Raw genomic sequence first — 22,803 nt, 5'->3', positions numbered from 1 at the left:
TGACGCTCAGTGAGATTGAAGCAAGCCAGGAGAAGAGGAGGACAGAGGATGAGATGGTTGCATGGCATCACTGACTCGATGGACTGAGTTTTAGCAAACTCTGGGATACGGGGAAGAACAGGGAAGCCTGGCGTTCTGCAGTCCATGGGGCGCAAGGAGCCGGAGACGACTGAGCGACTGAACAACAAAGGTAACACTAACTTTTAAGCTGTATAACGTTTACTTAACAAGCTGTCGTCTCCAACCTCCAGGAGACGTTGCCTCTCCTGGTGTAACGGCGGTTTATTTGGCACAAAACCCGCGGGGGGCCAGGCGCAGGCATCAGTCCCAGTTTACATTATCCTAGAGAAGAAAGTGGGGCACATGCCGCTAAACTGACCTAGATGATGTTCAAAATAAAATTCAAACCCCGGGGCGCTCAACCTGCAACTCTCCCTGAAGCCCAGCCTCTCCGGCCTGCCCGCCCCGCCCCTGGGGCTGCCTGGCCCCGCCCCCTCCACCTGGGCACCGCCTGGACCACGCCTCCCGCGGCGCCCCGCCCCGCGTAGCGCAGACGGCGCGCTGACGTCACGCACCAGGTACTTTCCCCGCGGCCGGGGCGGCGTGGGGGCGGGGCGGGGCTGGCGTGGAGCGCGCATGCGCGGCAGCGGCTGCGCGCTGCCCGGATCGTGTGGGGCCTGAGCCTCTCCGCCGGCGCAGGCTCCCTCGCGACAGCTTGCTCCCGCCGCCATGTCGGCTGCCATCGAACGGGAGTTTGAGGAGTTAGACGCTCAGAATCGCTGGCAGCAGCTGTACCTGGTGAGTGGCGGGCTCACAGAGCCGCCGGCGTCCCCCTCAGAGGACCGGGCTCCCGCCCGCAGGCACCCGCCGCCTCCCCCGCCTCCCGTTGGGGCGGAAGTGGCGGCGCACTTGCGCCGCCCAGGGCCTCTGTGCTTCGGCGCTCGGGTTGGGGAGGCCGCATGCGCGCAGGCGCAGTGGGCTCCGAGGGGCGGTGCCGGTGGCGTGTGTGGGCGTGGCCGGGACAGGGCAGGGGGCGGCTGAGGGTCGGGGGTCCTGGGAGGGTTGCGGGACCTTGGCTGGGCGGTCGGCTCGCGGCTGCCTGAGCGCCTTCGGCGCGCGGTCGCCCCCTCAGAGCTTTCCGGAAGGAGCTCGGTGAGTCAGGGGAGGCTCCAAGGGGCTGCCGCGCGACCCCAGGCCGGGCCGGCGGGGTCGGGTCTCCGCATGTCGTGAGGCGGCTGTGCGGACGCGGGCGCCTGGCTTGATTTCTGGTCTCCTCGGGGAGACGTGCCCTGGGACGGTCTCCCGACTCAACCACGGACCTTTTCTGTGCGAGTAGAACTTCATTTTATGTCTTCAAATGATCTAGTTGTCCGCTCCCTCCTGCTAATCATTGCATGTTGTTCCCAGGATTATAGTGAGTGGTGTGAGGTAAATGCTGTTCTGGCTCCTCAGGTCGCTGTCTGTACAGTCAGACGACAAAAAGGGCTTTCCTGTAAATCTACTTGCTCCCGGGTTTTTCCCCCTTCCCGTTTAATTAGATGAAAGTTCCTCTTGTCATTATGTTCGTAATGTAACGTTTTCTTCTTGAGCACGTTAGCAGGACGTGTAATAAATACCCTGATCGACGTGGGTCAGCGTGCGTTAGAATTGGGTACTCACTGCAAAGAATACTGGTAAGGATTTTCCCAATAATAGGAAGTTTTAAATGTGGATTCTCGTAGGAAGCTTTATGTGAGAGGGTGCCAGCTGTGTCTTCTCTAGTTACATTTGTATTAAAAGAGACGACTGTCCCCAGGTTGCAGGCAGTTTATCAGAATCCAGGTTTGAGAAGAGGTGGTGCTTGCTACAGCTTCATTCACCTGGACATTTTGATAAAGCACTTTTGACTTTTTTTGTTTTCATTAGTAAGTACCCTTGAATATTCCATGAGAACTATAATTCATCTCATCAGAAAAATGCATTTATATCCACTAAAAATTGTATTCAATGGCATGGAGTTCAGGAAACTCTTCATGGGCTTCTGCCTAGGAGTCCTTTAGTGGGTTGGTCAAAGCTCTTCATTTTAATTTTTTTCCTAAGGGAAGGACAAGAGCTTTAGTTAGGTCAGTAAAAATCATGCAGATGGTTTGGAAATACCGAAGGCCAAGTACAGAATCTTGACAGACAACAGTTTTTAAGGACACAGGTAGAGAAAGGGAAGTTTGCAAAAAGACTAGAGAGGAATAGCCTTAGGAATGGGAGTAAATCGGTGGTGGGTGTGGAGGGAGCTGATGGTCAGTAGGCATGTGCTGTAGTGGGCATCAACAAGGTCACAATCCAAGAGGCCCATTGAGTTAATGTCTCAAAGATCAACAGGTTCCTTAAAGAGAGCAATTTGAGTGGAAAACAGAAGTCAGATGGGGGACAGAGCTGGAATGGTGCCTTGAAACCCCGCCACAGCTCCTGAGACCACGGGTCTTGCCTCCCCATGTGTCTTTCTTCCCACTTTTCCACTGGTTTCTTCTGCCCCTTGAAATGTGCTGTCTGTCCTCTTAAGACCTTTGTAGAGACAGTTCTCTTTGCCTCCGCACAACTTTTCTTTCCCTGTTTCTTCCCACCTTTGCTTAACTACCTCCTCCTCGTCCTTGGATTCTCACTTCCTCGAGGAGGGGGGTGGTTTCCCGGCCCTCCCTGGCAGGGTGGGATCCCCTGGATGTACCTATGGCCACCCCTTTCAAGGCCGGGCATTGACTGTGATGCAGAAGCACAGGACTTCAGGACAGCAGTTTCCATTAAGCAAACCACTGTTGTTTGAGTAGAAAAAAGTGTTTCAGTGGACTTTCTGCTTTGTAGATCACAGCAGAGGGTATGTTGATGATAATGTTTGAGAAGAGTTGTGCTTTTTTTGGCAATACTAATTTGGTTAGGAAAAGAAAGGCTTTGCTGTTGAGCAAAAAAAAAAAAACTGACTAGAACTAAGAGCTAGACTTGCTTTTAGTGTGTGAGAACTTTTACTTTATACCTTATCAGTCAAAGTCCTGTAAGAAAAGGAAATGTATTCTTTTTAGTCTGAACTCTGGCCCCTTACTCCTTTTTGCCCTCTCTGAACAGTTGCTTTTACAAGGTAACTTGTGACATGGGAGGTTTCTGGGAGTGAATGACTGGATTAGAGCTCACTCTTGGTTGCTTGTGTTCAGTGCCTCATCAGGATTCCTGCAGGACATGCATCTATCTAGTGGGCACTTAATATGTGTTTATTGAACACTGACTTCCTACCACAGAAGGGTGACTTGATGGTTTACATGATCCGGAAGGAGCGGGGGAGGCTAAAGAGATAGGTTGGAGATTGAAGAAAGAGAAGGGATGAATATTGGAGCCAGAAGCTTCAGGAAGTAGGGGCTGATGGGACCAGGAGCACAGTGTGGAAAGCCTTGCTGTGAATGGGCGCGGCTGGCAGAAGTGAGATTGCTGGAAAGGTCTAATTTGGTCTGATTGACAAGCTAGTAGCATTAATATAGTCTGAGGTTAATTCTAGCTTTTTGAGAAATGTTCACGATCCCTTTCTGCCTTTCCCTTGTTGCTGCTGATTGCCATGTGAATCAGCAGGGGCATTAGAAGGGCAGAGGAAAGGAATGGAATTGTGTGAGCCTTTCGGGGAAGAAACTAAAACTGTAGGGAAGTGGCAAAAGCTAAGTTATGGAGTAATGTTTCTTGTAAGTGGTAGTTCAGGAAGAATTCGGGTGATTAATCAGAGTTTGTGGAATACTTAACTGGTCATTTTTCTTCAATAGAAATTCATGGTTCAAATATTGTCAGAGTAAGAGCAGTTTTTATCATTTGTGAGTCAGCTGATTTTTAGAAGTAAAATATCAAATGAACTCTATTCTTCTGGCACTTACCTTGGCAGCCAGTGTGGAGGAAAAATCAAAGCTGTCTTGTTCTAAAACTGTTCCCTTGCAGTATCTGTTCCATGTTCTGCCAGCCTTAATGTAAGTACTCAGGGCTTGCTGCCATATTAAACTCCTTGATTTCCTTGAGAATCACTTGTGTTTTCACACCTTGGAGTCTTTGCCTGGACATACTAGACAAGTTGGACATACTCTCTGCCTACCTTACTTGTCTTGGAAAATGTCTTCAAGACTAGACATCAGTCATTTTGTTGTTGTTTAGTCGCTCAGTCATGTCTGACTCTGTGATCCTGTGGACTGTAGCCCACCAGGCCCCTCTGTCCATGGGATTTTCTAAGCAGGAAAAGTATGTTGCCATTTCCTTCTCCAGGGGATCTTCCCGTCCTAGGGATTGAACCCACGTCTCGTGCATTGACAGGCAGATTCTTTACCACATCACCACTGTGGCAAAGCTATTTGTTCCTTTGATTCTGAATGCTCTCTCATTAGCATATGAATCCCATTGTTGTACACCTGTCTGCCAGTCTGTGTAGTTCCTTGGGGACTGCCTCATTTTCCTTTGTTTCCCTACCATCTGCCTGTAGCCTAAGGTGTGCCTGATGCTCAGTTAGCATTCACTAAACAAAAGTACTACTGTGAGATGTCAGCACCTTGGTTCTTCCAGCTCCTCACTTGCCGCTGAGGTGACCCCGTCTAGCACGAGGTTGTGACTGCTGTAGGGTTACCACATCCACTGGGAACTCACAGCCTGTGCTCCTGAGTCTCACTGCAGCCTGCCCTGCTCTGCCAGCATGACAGCCTCTGTTGCTTCCTTTATGATCTGCTTGAGACAGTGGCGCTGAAAGAATCATGACATTTTCAATGGCAGGAGAGAGTGGGATGTGTTATAATAGGTTGGTCCTTGTGGGACTGGAGGCCTTGAAAACCACGTCTGGGACCCATGGATTAGACTGGAAAGGGATTTCCAAGTGCCCTGAAACTGCAAACTTATTTGAATGCCCCTGGGGATGTGGTTTCTAGGGGATTTCAGGGCTTCAGTCAGATTCTTAAATGGAACTCTCTGATTCCTCAGACGGTCAGAACCACCATTTTAAGGAAAAGCAACCCGGAGAATGATACCCTGGTGAAGGATATAGAACTGGAAACAGTACTGTTTCGCCTTTGACAGGTTCTGTAGGTTGTGTTCATGGTGCTGAGTTGTGTCTGACTTTTTGACCCCATGGACTGTAGCCTGCCAGGCTCCTCTGTCCATGGCATTTCCCAGGCAAGAATACTTGAAGTGGGTTGCCATTTCCTCCTCTGGGGATCTTCCCAGCCCCAAGATCTAACCCACATCTTCTGGGTCTCCTCCATTGGCAGGCGGATTCTTTACACTGAGCCACCTAGGAAGAAGTTCTCTAGGTTATGGATACCTAGAATCATGGAATTCCAGATGGCTGCATTGGCCCTGCACTTTCTAGCTTGCTCTTGTTCAGGGTATTGACTTTAAAACAGAATCTCCAGTAACCCTTTTTGGTTTCTCCTAGATCATTAGTATCCACAAGAATTTGCTATTCCCTGTTGGAAAACTGTCACAGTTCTTTTTTTTTTTTTTTTAATGTATCTATTGATTTATTTGGCTGCACCGAGTTTTAGTTGTGACATACGAACAGTTAGTTGCTGCCTGTGGGATCTAGTTCCCTGACCAGGGATCGAACCCGGGCCCCCTGCATTGGGAGCACAGTGCCTTAGCCACTAACACTAGGAAGTAGCTAGCCACCAAGAAGCACAGAGCCTTAGCCACCAAGGCTGAGGAAGTCTGTAGCTCAGCTCTTGGTGTCTCTTCCTGCAGTTCTGATCCCCTGCTTGATTGCTTTGTTTTCTTATTCTGTTCTCTCTCCAGAGAGTAAACCATAGATAAAATCTAGGAAAGCAGAATTAAAATTTACATAAGTGCTAAATTAAGTTAAATGCTCTTCACTTTCTCAGCATTCCTATGATTTGTTTCCCCTGGAAATTCTTACCTAGATTCTCCACACTCTGTTCCCTGTTGGTCGCGCCATTAAAATTTTTATTTCTTACTGGTAAACTGTTAGGGGCAGAGAATATTTAAACCTACTAGTTTATTAGAACCTTTGATAATACCATTACAACATAGCAGCTGATAGCCAAGGAACAAATATGGTTCAGCCAGCTAGTGTTACAGCATGTGAGTTCTGACTCTGCTGTTCTGAGTGGAATATTAAGCTTTTCTGTTACATTCTTAGTTGGGATGATGTTCTGCCTGCTGGGCTGTTGTCTGAAATGAGTACAGTGCTATTTTAAATGTATTGAGTATAGTGATAATTTAATGTAGTATTTATGGTGTAGTAAACAGTGAAATCCTTGCTTTTAAGGATCGTGGACACATTTAGACACGCAGCAAGATTAAAACCTGTGAACAAGAGACATGACCACATACGTACAATTCCCCTAGATTTGGTGTATGATTTCAAGGGCATCATAGGCCCTGAGGACCATTGGGATTGCTGACTTCCAGGAAACTTGTGTCTGTGGATTTCTGGCATTTTTCTGTTTGTTTGTTTTAATATGCTCCTACTCTTTCACACCCAGTACTCTAACTTAATAAGCTCATTGTTCTGTCGCTTTGTTTGGCTCATGTCTCTATCACTGATAACTTTGTGTCACACTGCCTGCATTCCTCTAGAGAAAGTCTCATGCTGAATTACTTTGTTTCTTTCACTGTATTCAAACAGTTTTGTATTCTGAAAGCTATCATTTCCTCTTGACAGTTTGCTTAGTCGTGCTTCCAGGAGTTCTTAAAGTGGGCTGGAGTAAGGTTCCTGGACGGTGGTCCGCTCCTCCTAGTTAAGGTTGGGACCTCAGACAGTCCAGGTTCTCTATGACAGTGGCAACTGTATCAACCAATGAAATTACAAAACGTAGGTGATGTGATGTGAGGTTAGTTGCTCAGTCGTGTCTGACTCTTTATGACCGCATGGACTGTAGCCTGCCAGGCTTAGGGTTGCCATTTCCTTCAGGGAATTTTCCCCACCCAGGGATTGAAACAGGATCTCCTGCATTGCATTCAAATCATAAGTTTTTATTTTTTGAAATCCCTATTACTAGTAGTAATATCAGGGTAAGAAAATTACACAATATTAAACAATATTTTAGTACTTGGTACATACCTTTTTTTACATAGTATACGGAAAATGTATCCTTGTACTGTAGAATATTCTATCCTGAACTCTTGTGATGAAACAGCAAGTAAGAATTTAGGAAATGGGAAAAGAGATGTTAATTTTATAAGGAAAAAAAAAATCTTTAAGATAATCCCAAATTGGTTGTTTGTAATTATGGGAGAAATACCAAAATTTCTTCCTTTATACTTAAGATCCCTAAGGGAATCCTGAATTATATGATGGCTCAGTGTTCTCTTTATTAGTCAGATGTTTTTGCCTGTACTCTGTATGAAGGTCCTGTGGATGGACACAGTGAAGTGTGAAGCTAAGTGTCTCACATCCTTCAAACTCCATTACTTAAGAGTGTTCAGGCTTGGTTATGGCTCTGAGAGTGCCCTTCACTGTCTGGGGAGATCAGATTCCTCCTGGTGTATGTCCTGCTGTGTATCATGCTTTCTGAGAGGCCCTCTTTGAGTAAGAGAGTTTAATAAGAATAAAATAGCTTATCTTGCTTGAACCTCCTCCTTTGTATCAGACAGATACTATGTAACTTCATGTGGATTATCTCACAGGTGGTCGCACATGAGAAAAACTGAGATTCAGCTTCTCCAGATGTATGCTGCAGTTAACCAGCAGGTCCAGATAGGAATCCAGTACTGAATTCTAGAGCTCATGTTTTAATACCTGAATAAGTAAATGGCTTGGTTGGGGTTTCAGGAATATGGCAAGAGTGAGAAAAATATAGAAGGGCATGCAATGCAAGAGCAAGTCACTGCTCCTACCTTTCCTGGTTCCTTCCTGTGGGCGATCACTGTGCTTCTCCATTCACACCCATCTTTACCTGCCTGCCTGCCTGTCTCCCCTCTCCCTCCCTCTCTCTGTCCAGCACCATTAAAACAAATGTTAGCATACTGTTTTACACCTTGCTTTTACTCTTACATATAGAAAATCCTTCCATATAGATCTCACGTGTTCATTTTAACAGCTGAACAGTGTTCATTATTTAAGCACTCATCTGTGCACATGGAGGTTATTTCTGGCCGTTAGCTGTTACGAGCAGTGCTGCAAAGAGCATGTACACACACGTCCGCGTCAGTAGTGTAGGAAAGTGCCGGTTTCCTACACCTTTGTATGCCTAGTTTTTAATCTTTGTATGCCTAGTTTTTAATCTTTGTTCATGAGGTGGAAAATGGTCTTACTGTTTTTGTATTTTGCAGTTCTTTTCTTATGAATGAAGTTTAACAGTACTTACTTTTAAAAGTCACTTGTATTTCCTTTCCCTTTCTGGTATGTTAGAGCTCTTTACATATTAAGGAAGTTAAACCTTTGTCATATATTACAAATATTTCTTCAAATTTTATTCATAATTGTAATATTTATTTGTAATATTTTTCAAAATATATTTTGCCCTTATTTATGATAGTTTTTCATGTAGAAAATTTAAATATTAATGAAATGAGATTTATCAGCCTTTTCTAAGTTATTGTGCCATAGCTCAGAGAGGCTTTCTCTGTTCTATGATTACAAAAAAACTTTCTCCAATGTTTTTCAACAATTTTATGGTTTTATTTCTTTTACGTTTGAATCATTGCTCAACCAGGGTTTGATTTTGGTATGAGGAATGAGGTAGACACCCTATCAAATTGTTTCTGTGGTTAAATGTAAGTAATTTGCCATTTTCACCATTTTAATGTATACAATTCAGAGTCATTTATTCCATTTACAGTGCTGTGCAGCCATCATCCCCATTTGCCAAACCCTTTCAGCACCCTGAACAGAAACCCTGTCCCCAGTAAGCAGTAACTCCCTATTTCCTCCTCCTCTGGTCCCTGGTGACCTCTCCTTTACTTGAGCTCTATGAATCTGCCTCTCTACATCCTTCATACACATGGGCCCGTGTAGTACTTTTCTCTTTGTATCTGAATTATTTCACTGAACATGATGTTGTTAAGGTTGAACAATGTCATCTGTAGCATCCTCATTCGTTTTTATGGCTGAATATTTTTTTTTGTATGGATATACCACATTTTGTTTGTCTGCTAATGGATGTTTGGATTGTTTCCACCTTTTGGCTCTTGATAATAATACTGCTGTGAACATTGGTGTGCAAATATTCATTGGCATCCCTGTTTTGTTTTTTTATTTTTCACTGGTCTGGGTCTTTGTTGTGTGCACAGGCTTTCTCTAGTTGCGTTAAGCAGGGACTACTCATTCATTGCAGTGGCTTCTCTTGTTGCGGCTCCTGACCTCCAGAGCACAGGCTCAGTAGTTGTGGTGCACTTGGTGTGTGCGATCTTCCCGGATCAGTGATCAAACCCGAGTTGCCTGCATTGGCAGGCTGATTCTTATGCACTGAGCCACCAGAGAAGTCCTGGAGTCCTTGTTTTTAATTCTTTTGGTTTGGACATACAGGTAGAATTGCTGGATAATACGGTTCAGTTCAGTTCAGTCACTCAGTCCTGTCAGACTCTTTGTGACCCCATGAATTGCAGCATGCCAGGACTCCCTGTCCATCACCAACTCCTGGAGTTCACTCAAATGCACGTCCATCGAGTTGGTGATGCCATCCAGCCATCTCATCCTCTGTCGTCCCCTTCTCCTGACCCCAATCCCTCCCAGCATCAGAGTCTTTTCCAAGGAGTCAACTCTTTGCATGAGGTGGCCAAAGTACTGGAATTTCAGCTTAAGCATCATTCCTTTCAAAGAACACACAGGGCTGATCTCCTTTAGAATGGACTAGTTGGATCTCCTTGCAGTCCAAGGGACTCTCAAGAGTCTTCTCCAACACCACAGTTCAAAAGCATCAATTCTTCGGTACTCAGCTTTCTTCACAGTCCAACTCTCACATCCATACATGACCACTGAAAAAACCATAGCCTTGACTAGACAGACCTTTGTTCTATATTTAACATGGAAGAGCTGCTAAACTGTTTTCCACAGTGGCAGCAATATTTTACATTCTCACCAGCAATGTTTGAGAATTCTGCTTTCTTCATACCCTCACTAACACTTTTTATTTTCCATTTAAAAAATTATGGTCCTGCCTAGTAGTTATGTCATTGAGGTTTAGATTTGCATTTCCCTCATGACTAAGGATGTTGAACATCTTTTTCATGTGCTTATTGACTGTATCTATATCTTTGGAGAAATGACTGTTCCAGTCCTTTGCCCTTTTTTGGTTTGTTTTTAATTAAGACTTTACTGGAGTCGTTTCAGGTTCACAGCAGGATTGAGAGGAAGGCAGAGATTTCTTATATACACCCCTGGCCCCATACCATTATCAGCGTTCCCCACCAGAGTGGTACATTTGTTACAATCCATAAACCTACACTGCCAATAATCATCCAGATCCATAGTTTAACATTAAGATTCACTCTTGGTGTTGTATAATCGGTGTGTTTGGACTAATGTATTATATGACCTCTGACCATCACTGTGCCATCATCAGAGTGTTTTCAGAAATCCTCTGTGCTCCACCTTGTCATCCCTCCAACCCCTGACAACCACTCATCTTTTATTGTCCCCATAGTTTTGCCTTTTCCAGAATGTCATATAGTTGGAATCATACAGGATGTAGCCTTTTCAGGTTGGCTTCTTTCAATTAGAAATCTGCATTTAAAGTTCGTCCATGTCTTTCATGATTTGATAGCTCATTTCTTTTTCACACTGATTAATATTTTGTCATCTGGGTGTATCACAGTTTATTTATCCATTCAGCCTTTGAAGGACATACTGGTTGCTTCCAAGTTTTGGCAATTATGAATAAAACTGATAGAAACATCTATGTGCAGGTTTTTATGTGGACATAAGTATTCAGCTCCTTTGGGTAAATACCAAGGAGCCTGATTACTAGGTCATATGTTAAGAGTTTGTGTAGTTTTGTAAGAAAGCACCACACTGTCTTTCAGAATGGCTGAACCATTTTGTATTCCCACCAGCAGTGAATGAGAGTTCTGTTGCTCCACGCTCTTGTTATCATTTGGTGTTGTTGGTATTTCAGATTTTGTCCATGCTAGTATTTGTCTTTGCCTATTTTTAAATTTTTGTTTTGTTGAATTGTAGGAGTTCTTTATATATTCTGGTTATTAATATTTCATCAGATATATTATATATAAATATTTTTTCCCAATCTGTGGGTTTTTACTCTTTAGATAGTGTCATTTTATGCAAGTAAGTCTTAAGTTTTGATGACATCCAGTTCATCTATTTTTGCTTTGTTGCCTGTGCTTTTGGTGTCATAATTTAGGATACCATTGCCAAATTCAAGATCATGAAGATTTTCAAACCTTATGTTTTCTCCTAAGATTTTCTTATGTTTGGCTCTTATAAATAGGTCTTTGATCCATTTTTAGTTAATTTTTCTGTGAGGTGTATTGTAAAAATCCAACTTCATTCTTTTGCATGTGGTTGTCCAGTTTTCCCAACACTGTTTTTTGAAAAGACTGTCCCTTCTGTGTTGGATGATCATGGCCCATTTGTTGAAAATCAGTTGACCACAGATCTGAGGGTTATTTCTGAACTCTCTTCTATTCCACTCATCTGTGTCTATCTTTTTGGCATACCACATGGGGTTGATGACTGTAGCTCTATAAATATTGTAATCAGGCAAGTGTGATTCTTCAGCTTTATTGTCCTTTTTCAGTATTGTTTGACTTTTCTGCATCCCTTGACTTTTCATATAAATTTTGGGATGAGTTTTTCTATTTTTATAAAATTGTCATTGGAATTTTGATCGGGATTACATTGAACAAATAGGGATTTTGATAGGGATTACATTGAAAAATCACTTCTTGAGAGGAACAAGGTCGTGAGGCAAGGAGCGGTAGGTTTGCAGCCGCCATTTCTTCCGCCTCCAGTCTCTGGATCTTTTGTAGAGCGTCCAACAGCGCTATGTTGGGATAGAGCATCTGGAGGTTCACAACCTCTGTGGTTCGTCGGAGCCACTATGAGGAGGGTCCAGGGAAGAATATACCATTTTCAGTGGAAAACAAGTGGAGATTACTAGCTATGATGACTTTGTTCTTTGGGTCTGGATTTGCTGCACCTTTCTTTATAGTAAGACACCAACTGCTTAAAAAGTAATCCATGAGACAGATAGGAAGAGGAGCATATTAAGAGGTGCAGTCTCTTAAAAGGATCAATCCCTTGAACTCAGCATCCTAGATATGTTTGTAAATAAACTTATAGCATAAATCCTTAATGCCTCTTCTCTGAAATATGGAACATGATAATTGAACGTGTGCTTACATTTTGTTTGGGTAATATTGCATTATTAGTTTCTTAATTAAATATGTATTTGATTAAAAAAAAAAAGAAAATCACTTCTTATCATTTTGTCATCTTAATACTGTCTTCCAGTCGATGAGCATGAGGTAGCTTTCCGTTTTGTTTAGGTTGTATTTAATTTATTTCAGCCATCTTTTATAGTTATTAGAGTACGGATCTTTCACCATTTTGGTTAAGTTTATTCTTAAGTGTTTTATTCCTTTTCATTCTATTATAAATGGGTATGTTTTCTTAATTTCAGTTTTTTGCATTGTTCATTGCTAGTATGTAGAAACAGCTGATTTTTGTGTGTTGATTTTGTGTTTTGCAATTTTTCTGAATGTGTATTAGCTCTAACAGTTGTTTTGTGGATTCTTTAGGTTTTTCTACACACAAGATCACATCTTTTGTGAGTAGAGGTAATTCATCAACTTTCCTTCCAACTTGGATTGCTTAATATTTTTTTGCCTAGTTCTCAGGTTGAACATCCAGTGCTGTGTTGAATAGAAGTGATGAAGGTGGAAATCCTTGTCTTGTTCCTGATCAATTAATTTTTTCTGAATAACTGCTTTTAGTATACTATATGTAGAGTAATCCATCTTTCCTTGTTCCTGCCCATCCATTTACAACACCATTTGCATAATTTGTAGGGTCTTATGTGTGTGTTGGGTGAGTGAAGCATGAACAAAGGCCTGCATGATCTGATCTCTTGCCACTTGCTCATCCTTCAGTCTTGCATTTCCCTCTCTTGTGAACCACAAGTGTTGTGTTGCTTATGCTTCTTGCAGAACACCAATCAGTCATTCTTCATTCATTCCTTATGTATGTTCACATGTCTGTGACTTTGCACAGCTATTTTGTCTACTTGGACCCGTCTTCCCCTACTCCTTGACTTGGCTTCAGCCTGCTCATCTTCAGGCAAATGTAAATCCTCTTTCTGTGTTTACTTTAAATGTGAACATGCTTTTCTTATGCACTTAATAGACTTGCTCCTTGATAATTTCAAGTCTGAGGTCTGATTTTAAAGAGAAAGTTGTCAGACACAGTTGTACAAATAGCAGTAAAAATTGACAGTAAGAAAAAAAATTGACAGCAAGAAAAGTCAGAAAATGAGAAACGGATATGATTTTCTAGGTCTTTAATCCCATGCAGTAGAAGATTTTTTTGTTGTTGTTCTTTCTTATTGAAATGACCAAAACAGAGTGATAAGGGGAAAAAAGTTATTTCTTGACACTAGAGAAGGGTCCCACCCACATACTTGAGACTTAGGGAATTTTGATAGTAAAGTGTGAACATCCACAAAAGTTTGGGTAAGGGCACTTTCCTGTAGAGATGAACAAACACAATATTAGAGATATGAAAAACTCAGCACTTGAAGAAAATGAAACTGCTACCTACTCCAGTATTCTTGCCTGGAGAATCCCATGGACAGAGGCGCCTGGAGGGCTACAGTCCCTGGGGTTGCAAAGAGTCAGACACGACTGAGTGACTAAGCACAGCACAACACAACGATATAAATCTTGACCCTCCTCTTCCTCCCCACAAGTTACTAATGCTTTGACTCCTTCCAGAAGTGTGCCTTGTGTTCTCAGGCACAGTTGTGTCTGCGTGGATGGAGGTGGGAGCTACTCGACATCTGTGTGCCCGAGACCATCCCACGCACATGTTTGTAGCGCTTGTGTCCCTTTCCTGGTTCCCACCTGTCCCCCTTCCTCCCCTCACCTCCATGTCACTCCTGATGGGCCCTGAGGTTGCTGCCGATGTCCACTGTTAACGACAGTGAACATCCTGTTACACTGGTGTGTGACTGTGATATAAATCCTGGAGGTAAAGTTGGTGGGTCAAATTATAACCATATCAGATTGTTCTCACAGAAACATTACAATAGTTTACACCCCTGCAGCAGCATGTCTGAGCATCTCTTCACTCTCCTTTCCTGCCTGTTGTTAAAATTTCATATTTTTGTCAACTGTTTCTCTGCATTTGATGCAGAAGAGCTGTCAACAGAAACACGCGTGTTTTGGTAGTTTTCATGTTTTTCTTTTATATCAGTTACTAACTTGGAATATAAATTTACTTGTACTCTATAGTGTTTCAACTCTTCATGTAGTGTTTGAAATTATACAGATATAAGCCTAGACCTGAATATGTTTAGCTTTACATATAAAATTTACTATTTGACATTTTAAAACTTTTTAATTGGTGGAAATGAAGCTTTTTTCTCTTTTCACTCAGTCACAGGAGTTTGTTATAATATGCTTTCATGGAAAAGTGTTTGAAACTGAAAGGTAATAGTCTGTATGGGACTGGTAGAGCTTTGATACTAAAACTGAATAAATTGTATGGGACAAGAAAATTAGAGGTCAACTTAAATATGTAGATGCATACATCTTAAAATAATGGTATGACCAGACAGTAGAATATCATTCTGCAGTAGAAAGAAATGAGCTATGAAGCCATGAAAAGACATGGAGAAACCTTAAATGCATGCCCATGCATATCTAAATGAAAATCTATTATTGTAAGTCAGCACATTACCAGATTAAAGGAGAAAACTTATGATTATCTCCATGAATGCAGGGAAAACTGAATAAAATTCAGCACCCAATCATGATGAAAGAAGCATTCAGTAAACTGGAGACTGAGGGAACCTTCTTAACCTGAAAAAGGATATTGACCAGAAATCTAAACCAAATATTACACTTTGTGGTTAAACCTTAGAAGTAGTTCTTCCAAAATCAGAGAAAAAAATAATTTCTATTTGACATTGAATAGAAGGTTCTAGCCAATGCAATTAGATAAGAAGAACGTGGAAGCAACCTAGATGTCTATTGACAGATGACTGGATAAAGAAGTTGTGGTACATATACACAATGGAATATTCAGTTCAGTTCAGTAGCTCAGTCATGTCCGACTCTCTGCGACCCCATGAATCACAGCACGCCAGGCCTCCCTGTCCATCACCAACTCCCGGAGTTCACTCAAACTCACATCCATTGAGTCGGTGATGCCATCCAGCCATCTCATCCTCTGTCATCCCCTTCTCCTCCTGCCCCAATCCCTCCCAGCATCAGAGTCTTTTCCAATGAGTCAACTCTTCACATGAGGTGGCCAAAGTACTGGAGTTTCAGCTTTAGCATTATTCCTTCCAAAGAACACCCAGGGCTGATCTCCTTCAGAATGGACTGGTTGGATCTCCTTGCAGTCCAAGGGACTCTCAAGAGTAATATTCTCAGTGGAATATTATTCAGCCATAAAAACACACATTTGAGTCAGTTCTAATGAGGTGGATGAACCTAGAACCTATTATACAGAGTGAAGTTAGAGAAAGATAAATATCTAATGCATATTTACAGAATCTAGAAAAATGGTACTGAAGAATTTATTTTCAGGGCAACAGTGGAGAAACAGACATAGAGAATAGATCTATGGACATGGGGAGTGGGAAGGAGAGGGTGAAATGTATGGAAAAAGTAACATGGAAACTTATGTTACCATATGTAAAATAGATAGCCAAGGGGGCATTTGCTGTATGGCTCAGGAAACTCAAACAGGGGCTCTGTATCAACCTAGAGGGGTGGGGTGGGGAGGGAGATGGGAGGGAGGTTTAAAAGAGAGGGGATATATCTATACCCATGGCTGATTGATGTTGAGGTTTGACAGAAAACAACAAAATTCTGTAAAGCAATTATCCTTTGATTAAAAAAATTTTTAAAAAAGGAAACGAGGTATGAATTAGAAATGTGAAGTGTTAAGGAGGAGATAGAGTTATTACTGTTTACTGATATTGAGAAATTCAGAACCAGCTACCAAACAAAGTCAGTGGCAATGACTGTAGTGTGTGTGTTTCTGTTTCTTTGTGTATGGCAGATTGCATTTTCCGGAAGGGCTGCACCAGCATATGATGCACCCCCTTTCCTGTTACACAAAGAGGCTGTGATTCCTTTCACTGAGAGTTGGTCTCTGTTCCCAATTCTTGTTGGAACGCCCAGTGGGTAAAAAGATGAGCTATAAAGTTACTTGTCGTGGGGCTGTTGGGTGGGGGCAGGCAGGCATGGGAAAATCTTGAATAAACTTATTTATGCTTAATTTACAAAACTGCTTAGTGCCTAATTTTTAAAATACTGTTTCTCCACATGTAGTAGTGTGAGCAGAAGCCCAAATTGTTCTTTGCTGTTAATGTGTACTCCTTTTCTAGGAGGGGATATGCTTCTATTTTTACCTGACTTCTTAGGGTAATGTTCCACGTGGGGAAAAAATGCTGGTCATGATAGACACGCCACGTCGCTGAGTGCCTCATGCAGGCATCGTGGCACAGAATCTTCCATTGTGGAATGCTGAGAACCGGAAGGGTCCTGAAATGAGCATTTGTGGCTCTAAAATAAGATTTGAGAATATTTCTGGAGCTCAAAATAAAGTAACAGTTATATGGCTTGAAGATAACAAAATAGATTACAATTTTAAGATCTACACTCTGGAGTATAGGCAGATATTATTTGGAGAGTTTAGTTGGAATTGGAGTGTGGTGTGGTGACCTGAGATTCCTTCTTTGCAGTGTAGTTGCCTGAACTGTTTAATGTGGCTGTGGGTGTGAGCACAGCAGAGCAGTGCAGTGCACGTGTGTGAGAACAGAGCCTTCTGCTTGAAGGGCTGTGTCCAGCCCTGGGGTCCCAGGCTGTCAGCTCCGTGGACCTGGTAGATCATTCAGCCCCTAGCCTGTTCCCCTGACACACACAGTGAGGGAGACAGTGTTTCCATTGGTGTGCTGAGACTTGACAGAGGCGCTGGGCATGTCCTAAGTGCTCAGTGAAAGTTATTTTATACAGGCTGGGAAACTATCTTTTTGCTATATAAAGTTTAAGAGAAATGTTAAAATATATTTTTGTTATTTTAAGGAAATTCGCAGTGAGTCCCATGACTATCCTCATAGAGTGGCCAAGTTCCCTGAAAACAGAAATCGAAACAGATACAGAGATGTGAGCCCATGTAAGTACTCATGGCGGGGTGGCGTGTGTGTGTGTGTGTGTGTGTGTGTGTGTGTGCGTGCTGGTTTGTTGTAGGACACAGGACATGGCAGAAAATGTTGGGGTCAAGGTTGATGAGCATGGTGGTTTTTTTTTTTTTGTATCGACATATATACGCGCTCTTTAAAGAAAACTTTTGAGGTATGAAATTGTGGAAGGAGGGGAAATTGCCTGTAATTACCTCCTCTTTCAACACAGCCACCATTTACTCTATGTATTTGCTACCAACCTTTTTTTTTTCCACTTGATTTTTGTTTTTTCAAAATAATCATAATTATATATGTATGTGTACTCATATATATCTATATACTTTTCATATTATTCTATAGCTTTTATAAGTATTTAAATATTTATTCATATAGTTTGCTTTTTCTCCCTAAAATGAAAAAGTAGTATGTGCATACTATAGAAAAGTTTTAAAACATAAAAATGTGTAAAGGGAAAACTCTCATGACTTAAAAACTTTAAGGTTTATATCCTTTTGGTATTTGTCTGTGTAAATGTGTGTCCTTTTAAATTCAGTTGGATCCTGCAGGTACAGATCAAGCTCTCCTCCCGCGAGGCCACACACTCTGGTGGTTTCCTGTCCTGAGCACGATCTGTCAGTGGTTGGATTTCGATTCCGCTGTGCTCATGTGGGTACACACATACATGGTTTTGTGAACAGTTGTAATATCAGGGCTTTTAAAATGTGTTCAGGTGAATTTATTTTTGTCCTGGTTGAGGCCTCCTTCCGGAGAAGGCAATGGCACCCCACTCCAGTACTTTTGCCTGGAAAATCCCGTGAACGGAGGAGCCTGGTAGGCTGCAGTCCATAGGGTCACTAAGAGTTGGACACGACTGAGCAACTTCACTTTCACTTTTCACTTTCATGCATTGGAGGAGGAAATGGCAACCCACTCCAATGTTCTTGCCTGGAGAATCCCAGGGACGGGGAAGCCTGGTGGGCTGCCGTCTATGGGGTTGCACAGAGTCAGACACGACTGAAGCGACTTAGCAGTAGCAGCAGGCCTCCTTCACATACTGCCTGAGGCAGCTTCACTGGCCACAGGACTCCCCGAGTTTGGTTTCAGTGGGCGAGCGTGGGCGGCGTCCTCCGAGCTGCCTGGGTGCTGGGCATGTCTGTGCCCAGGGCCTTCTCCCGGCCTCCCTGTCTGCCATCACAGCACCACTCTTCCTCCCATCTTCAGCCTCTTTCTAAGAACTCTCTTCCTTTATTTTTCACATGTGCTCCAGTGTCTTCTGATGTCATCCCCCATATCCATTGCAGCTGTGACTTAGTCCAGCTGTGTCCACAGCTACGTGGACACAGGCACGTGTGTGCCCACACATGTACATACAGTCCTGGAAGAATGCATCACACAGTCTGTCTGTCCAGCCTCATCACCCACGTATTCTTCAGCCCCTGGTTCTACCCCAGCCTCCCTACGGAAACTTTTATTCTGAAGTGCTGTTCACTCTCTGGTTTTCTCTTGCAGTGAGGGACTTTCTGCCATTGTCTTTTCTTATCCCTATGTGATTTTTGACATTGGCAGCCATGCCTTCCTTCCTCACGTCAGTCTTAATTTTGTTGTCACTCCTCTGGGTGATCACCCCTGTTCAGAGCTTCTTCCCTCAGTTGTTTTCAACTTGAGGGCAAAACTTGCCGCTCCCTCTCCCATCTTGTGTGAGTTCAGTTGCCATGTTTCTGCTTATGGCCCCAGATCTTGTCTGCAGCCTGTGTCTCCTCAGATACAGACCCATTCACCCACTTCTTGTGACCTATCTCTGTCTTGCTGTCCCGTGGCCACCTCAGGCTAAGGATTCCTCCCACATCCCTCAGTCCTGGCCCTACTCCTGCTCTTTCTACCTTATACCCCATATTCGTACTGGACCACTAGCCACATACTTGCTGCAGCTGGAAACTCTCTCTCCCATTCAGTTCCCATGTCTGGTTGGTGACTTGTTGTTTAGTCTCTAAGTTGTGTCCGACCCTTTGCAACCCCAGTGACTGTAGCCCTCCAGGCTCTTCTGTCCATGGGATTCTCCAGGCAAGAATACTGGAGTGGGTAGCTGTTCCCTTCTCCAGGAGATCTTCCCAACCCAGGGATTAAGCCCATGTCTCCTGCATTGCAGGCGGATTCTTTACCATCTGAGCCACCAGGGAAGACTGGGAACTCCTGCTAAATCCAGATGACAGAAGAAGTGTTTTTTAAAAGCCCTTAAGGTGGTGCTGGCAAACCTGTCCTGATTGAAAGTCATCCTATCATTTCCATACATAGACTTGTATGGTTGTTGCCTTGTTCAGAAAACCTGTACTGAAAACCAGCTCTATGCCTGCTCTGTGTGCAAGGACCGTAAGTCCACACACCCTGCCCGCTCACCGTATATGTGCGGTGTGGGGGTTCGTACCTGCTATGCTATGTGTGTTGGGAGGTGCTCAGTTCTGCTTGGGGAGTTAGAGACGGCTTTTAAGATAGTAACTTTTGTTTTTTAATAAAATAGTCTATTTTAAACCAGCATTTATTTTTCCCATCCATACAGGAAATAAAAATAGATAATACCTCATGTGGAAAAAAAGATAATACTGAGTGCAAAGCAGACAATGATGTTTGCAAATAATCGAAAAGAATTGGTTCTTTTCTTAATTCAGAGTTTTAGATCTTTCTGAATTTTGATTCACCAAGTCTGGAAATGTATTTTTAAACAAATTCCTTACACAATTGTTATGTATCCAGCTTGAAACTACATTTGGAGGTATGAATATGAGATGCATGTTCAAAGAGGGGTGTTTTGAAATAGAATTTTAAGAAGTCCACAGTCTTTATGTAATTGCTGTGACTGAAAGATGCCTCATTTGTCTCAGTTAACCATGAGGTGATTGTAGAAGAGATGAGCAGAAAGGTGGTTGACTGAGAAAATAGAGGTTGTAGTAATCACATTGAGGATTGTATTTGTACTGTCAGAGACAGCTGCCAGGTTCTGAAATCTTCCTCACTATTTGCTTTGCACATAGAAATCCCAGTTTACTGTTTGATATAAGAGGAAGTCCCAGCCTTTTGTTTTCTCTGGCCATGAAAGAATAGTTTTTTGTTTGTTGTTTTTGTGATAAAAACACATACCATAAGTTTACTCTTTTAGCAGTTTTTAGGTGTCTGTCACCCATGTTGGTGGCTGTATGCATGTTGCTGGACCACAGGTCTTGTCATCTTGTGTGGCTGAAATGCCACCCCTCCTCCAGCCCCTGGCTGTCACCATCCTGCTTCCTCTTTTCTCAGACTCTGATCACTTTAGATGCTTCACAGAAAATGAATCATACAGTGGTTCTTCTTGTGATGGGCTTACTCCTCACAGCATAATGTCCTCAAGGTTCATCCTTCAGTATTTAAAGTAACACATGGACTTCAGATTCCAGTTGTGTGGCAGGTTAGACAGTCCATGGTTTCTTACTGCTGCAAAACAAGATTCTCATTAAGCACACGTTTTAAATAAATTACTCGGTGGGGAGGAAGTAAGGAAAAGATTCAGGCTTTCTGTGCTCTCCACCTCCTACAAAAAGATCTCAAGAAATGGCATAGCTTCTCTGAATGCACAGGCCAGTGTCAGCTGTGACATTTGTATTCACCTAATAGTCTCCAGGTAAACATATAAGGCAGAAATGACTCGGATTACAGAAAGACATTGATAATTCTATGTTCACAGATTTCTTAAGGCAAAATAATAGTAAAGAAGTGGAAGGTTTAGACTGCACAGTTAAGCTTAATTTAATAAGAAAAATATAGAACCTTATGTCTAGCAATTAGAGAATTCACATTCTTCTAAGACTGCATGGAATACTTGTAATAAATGGACCATTGACTAGGCTGTAAAAGTAAATCTTGACACAGTTTAAGAATTACTGCCATACAGGCCATGTTCTTTGACCGTAATGCGATTAAATTATAGATTATTAATAAAAAGATAAAAATTCCTATAAATTTGGAGATTTATTTAAAGATTTCTAAATGATTCATGGGTCAAGATGAAATCATAATGGAAACTTAAAAATGAACAATAGGTAAAATCTACTTAGCAAAACTTGCATAAAGCAGCAAAAACAGTACTGTAAAAAAATACTGTTTTAAATGTTTGTATTAGAACAGAAGGTTGAAAATTAAAGTGCTAAGTGTCTAACGTAATTTAGAGTAAAAGTAACAGGATAAACACCAAAAAAAAAAAAAAAAGGCAGAAAGGAAATAATACAAAAATAAAAGCAGAATGGAAATCAATGGGACCATACACAGGACCAAATAAAATCAAATGTTGGTTCCTTAATAAGACTAATCAACTAGCAAGATTGAATAAGAAAAATAACACAGATATACAAAAACCAGACAGAGGCAGATGCATATAAATAGTATTAGGAGAAAAGGGAAACAAAATACAGATGTAAAATGACTTTAAAAGCTAGACTACTGTAAACAATTATGGCAATAAATGTGATCACTTAGAAGAAGTAGAACAGACTCCTGGAAAAATAGCATTTACCATTGTAGATTAAAGGAGAAATAGAGTCTAAGGAGGCCTGTGACAGCTAAATAAGTTAAATTAATTAATAAACAATTTTGCATTGAGAATTCACTGAGACTAGCTGTTTTAACAGGCATGTCTTATAATAATGAAAGCTCTCTCAGAGAACAGAAAGAGAATACTCCCCAGTTCCTTTTGTGAGGCTGTTAGATGGGTAATTTGGATATCCAAAGCAGAAAAGTTTAGTAAGAGGAATAAAAGTTACATGCGTACCTGTGTCATGGATGTAGATGTAAAAATCCTAAAGAAAGGTTAGCAAACTGAATATGGCAATATCTATATTAGTTTTAGGAATACAAGAGTGGCTTAGCATTAGACAGTCTTTAAATGTAGTTAATCTTAGTAACAAGGTAAAAGAGAAAAAGCCATATGAATATCTTATAGATGGAGAAAGATTATTTAAAGTCAATTCTTGCTCCTGATTAAGAACAAAACATATATCAAACAGAAGGAAAGTTCTGTAACTTGAGATGACACCAACAGTCACATCACTGTGTTTTGTTAAAAAAAAAAATTTAATTAATTTATTTGGCTCTGCTGAGTCTTAGTTGTGGCATGTGGGATCTAGTTCCCTGCTCAGGGATCGAACCTGGGCACCCTTCATGGGGAGCTCAGAGTCAGCCTCTAGACCACAGGGGAGGCCCCACGTCACTGTTAACGATAACATGTTACAAACATTTTCTAAAACTTGAGGACAAAACAAGGGTGTCCACGAACACTACTTCCACTTCATATTGTCCTTTGGTGGGGGGCGGGGAACAGAGCAGACCCCAGAGGCCAGGTACCACCCCCCCACACACCTCCCTGACAACTGTTTCATCTGACCACACTGTTCCAGTCGCCTCTACTAAAAGGTCCTGGAGCTTTCTGAGCTCTTGTTTTGCTGAGTTACTTCACTCCTCAAGTCAGTTATAG

General features: G+C 42.2%; 1 protein-coding gene and 1 pseudogene across 3 annotated transcripts in view; both read left to right on the top strand.

Annotated features, from left to right (window-relative positions):
- The first annotated feature begins 624 nt into the window (after positions 1 to 624).
- PTPN2 (protein tyrosine phosphatase non-receptor type 2) overlaps positions 625 to 22,803 on the top strand; it is a 64,082-nt gene continuing 41,903 nt past the window's right edge. The window contains exons 1-2 of one of the 3 annotated variants that reach the window (XM_070361498.1): positions 625 to 798; positions 17,212 to 17,302. In XM_070361498.1, coding sequence (XP_070217599.1) covers positions 730 to 798; positions 17,212 to 17,302 — 160 coding nt within the window. In that variant the 5' untranslated portion in view covers positions 625 to 729. The remainder of the gene's footprint in view (positions 799 to 17,211; positions 17,303 to 22,803) is intronic. The other 2 variants (XM_070361499.1, XM_070361500.1) reach the window with 2 other exon arrangements.
- On the top strand, positions 11,942 to 12,344 carry LOC102281324 (cytochrome c oxidase subunit 7C, mitochondrial pseudogene; annotated as a pseudogene).

Source organism: Bos mutus, chromosome 24 (assembly GCF_027580195.1).
Source record: "Bos mutus isolate GX-2022 chromosome 24, NWIPB_WYAK_1.1, whole genome shotgun sequence".
In the NCBI taxonomy this organism is placed as follows: domain Eukaryota; kingdom Metazoa; phylum Chordata; class Mammalia; order Artiodactyla; family Bovidae; genus Bos; species Bos mutus.
Note: the sequence above shows the minus strand (reverse complement) of the source record. Positions and strands in the feature narration are given on the sequence as shown.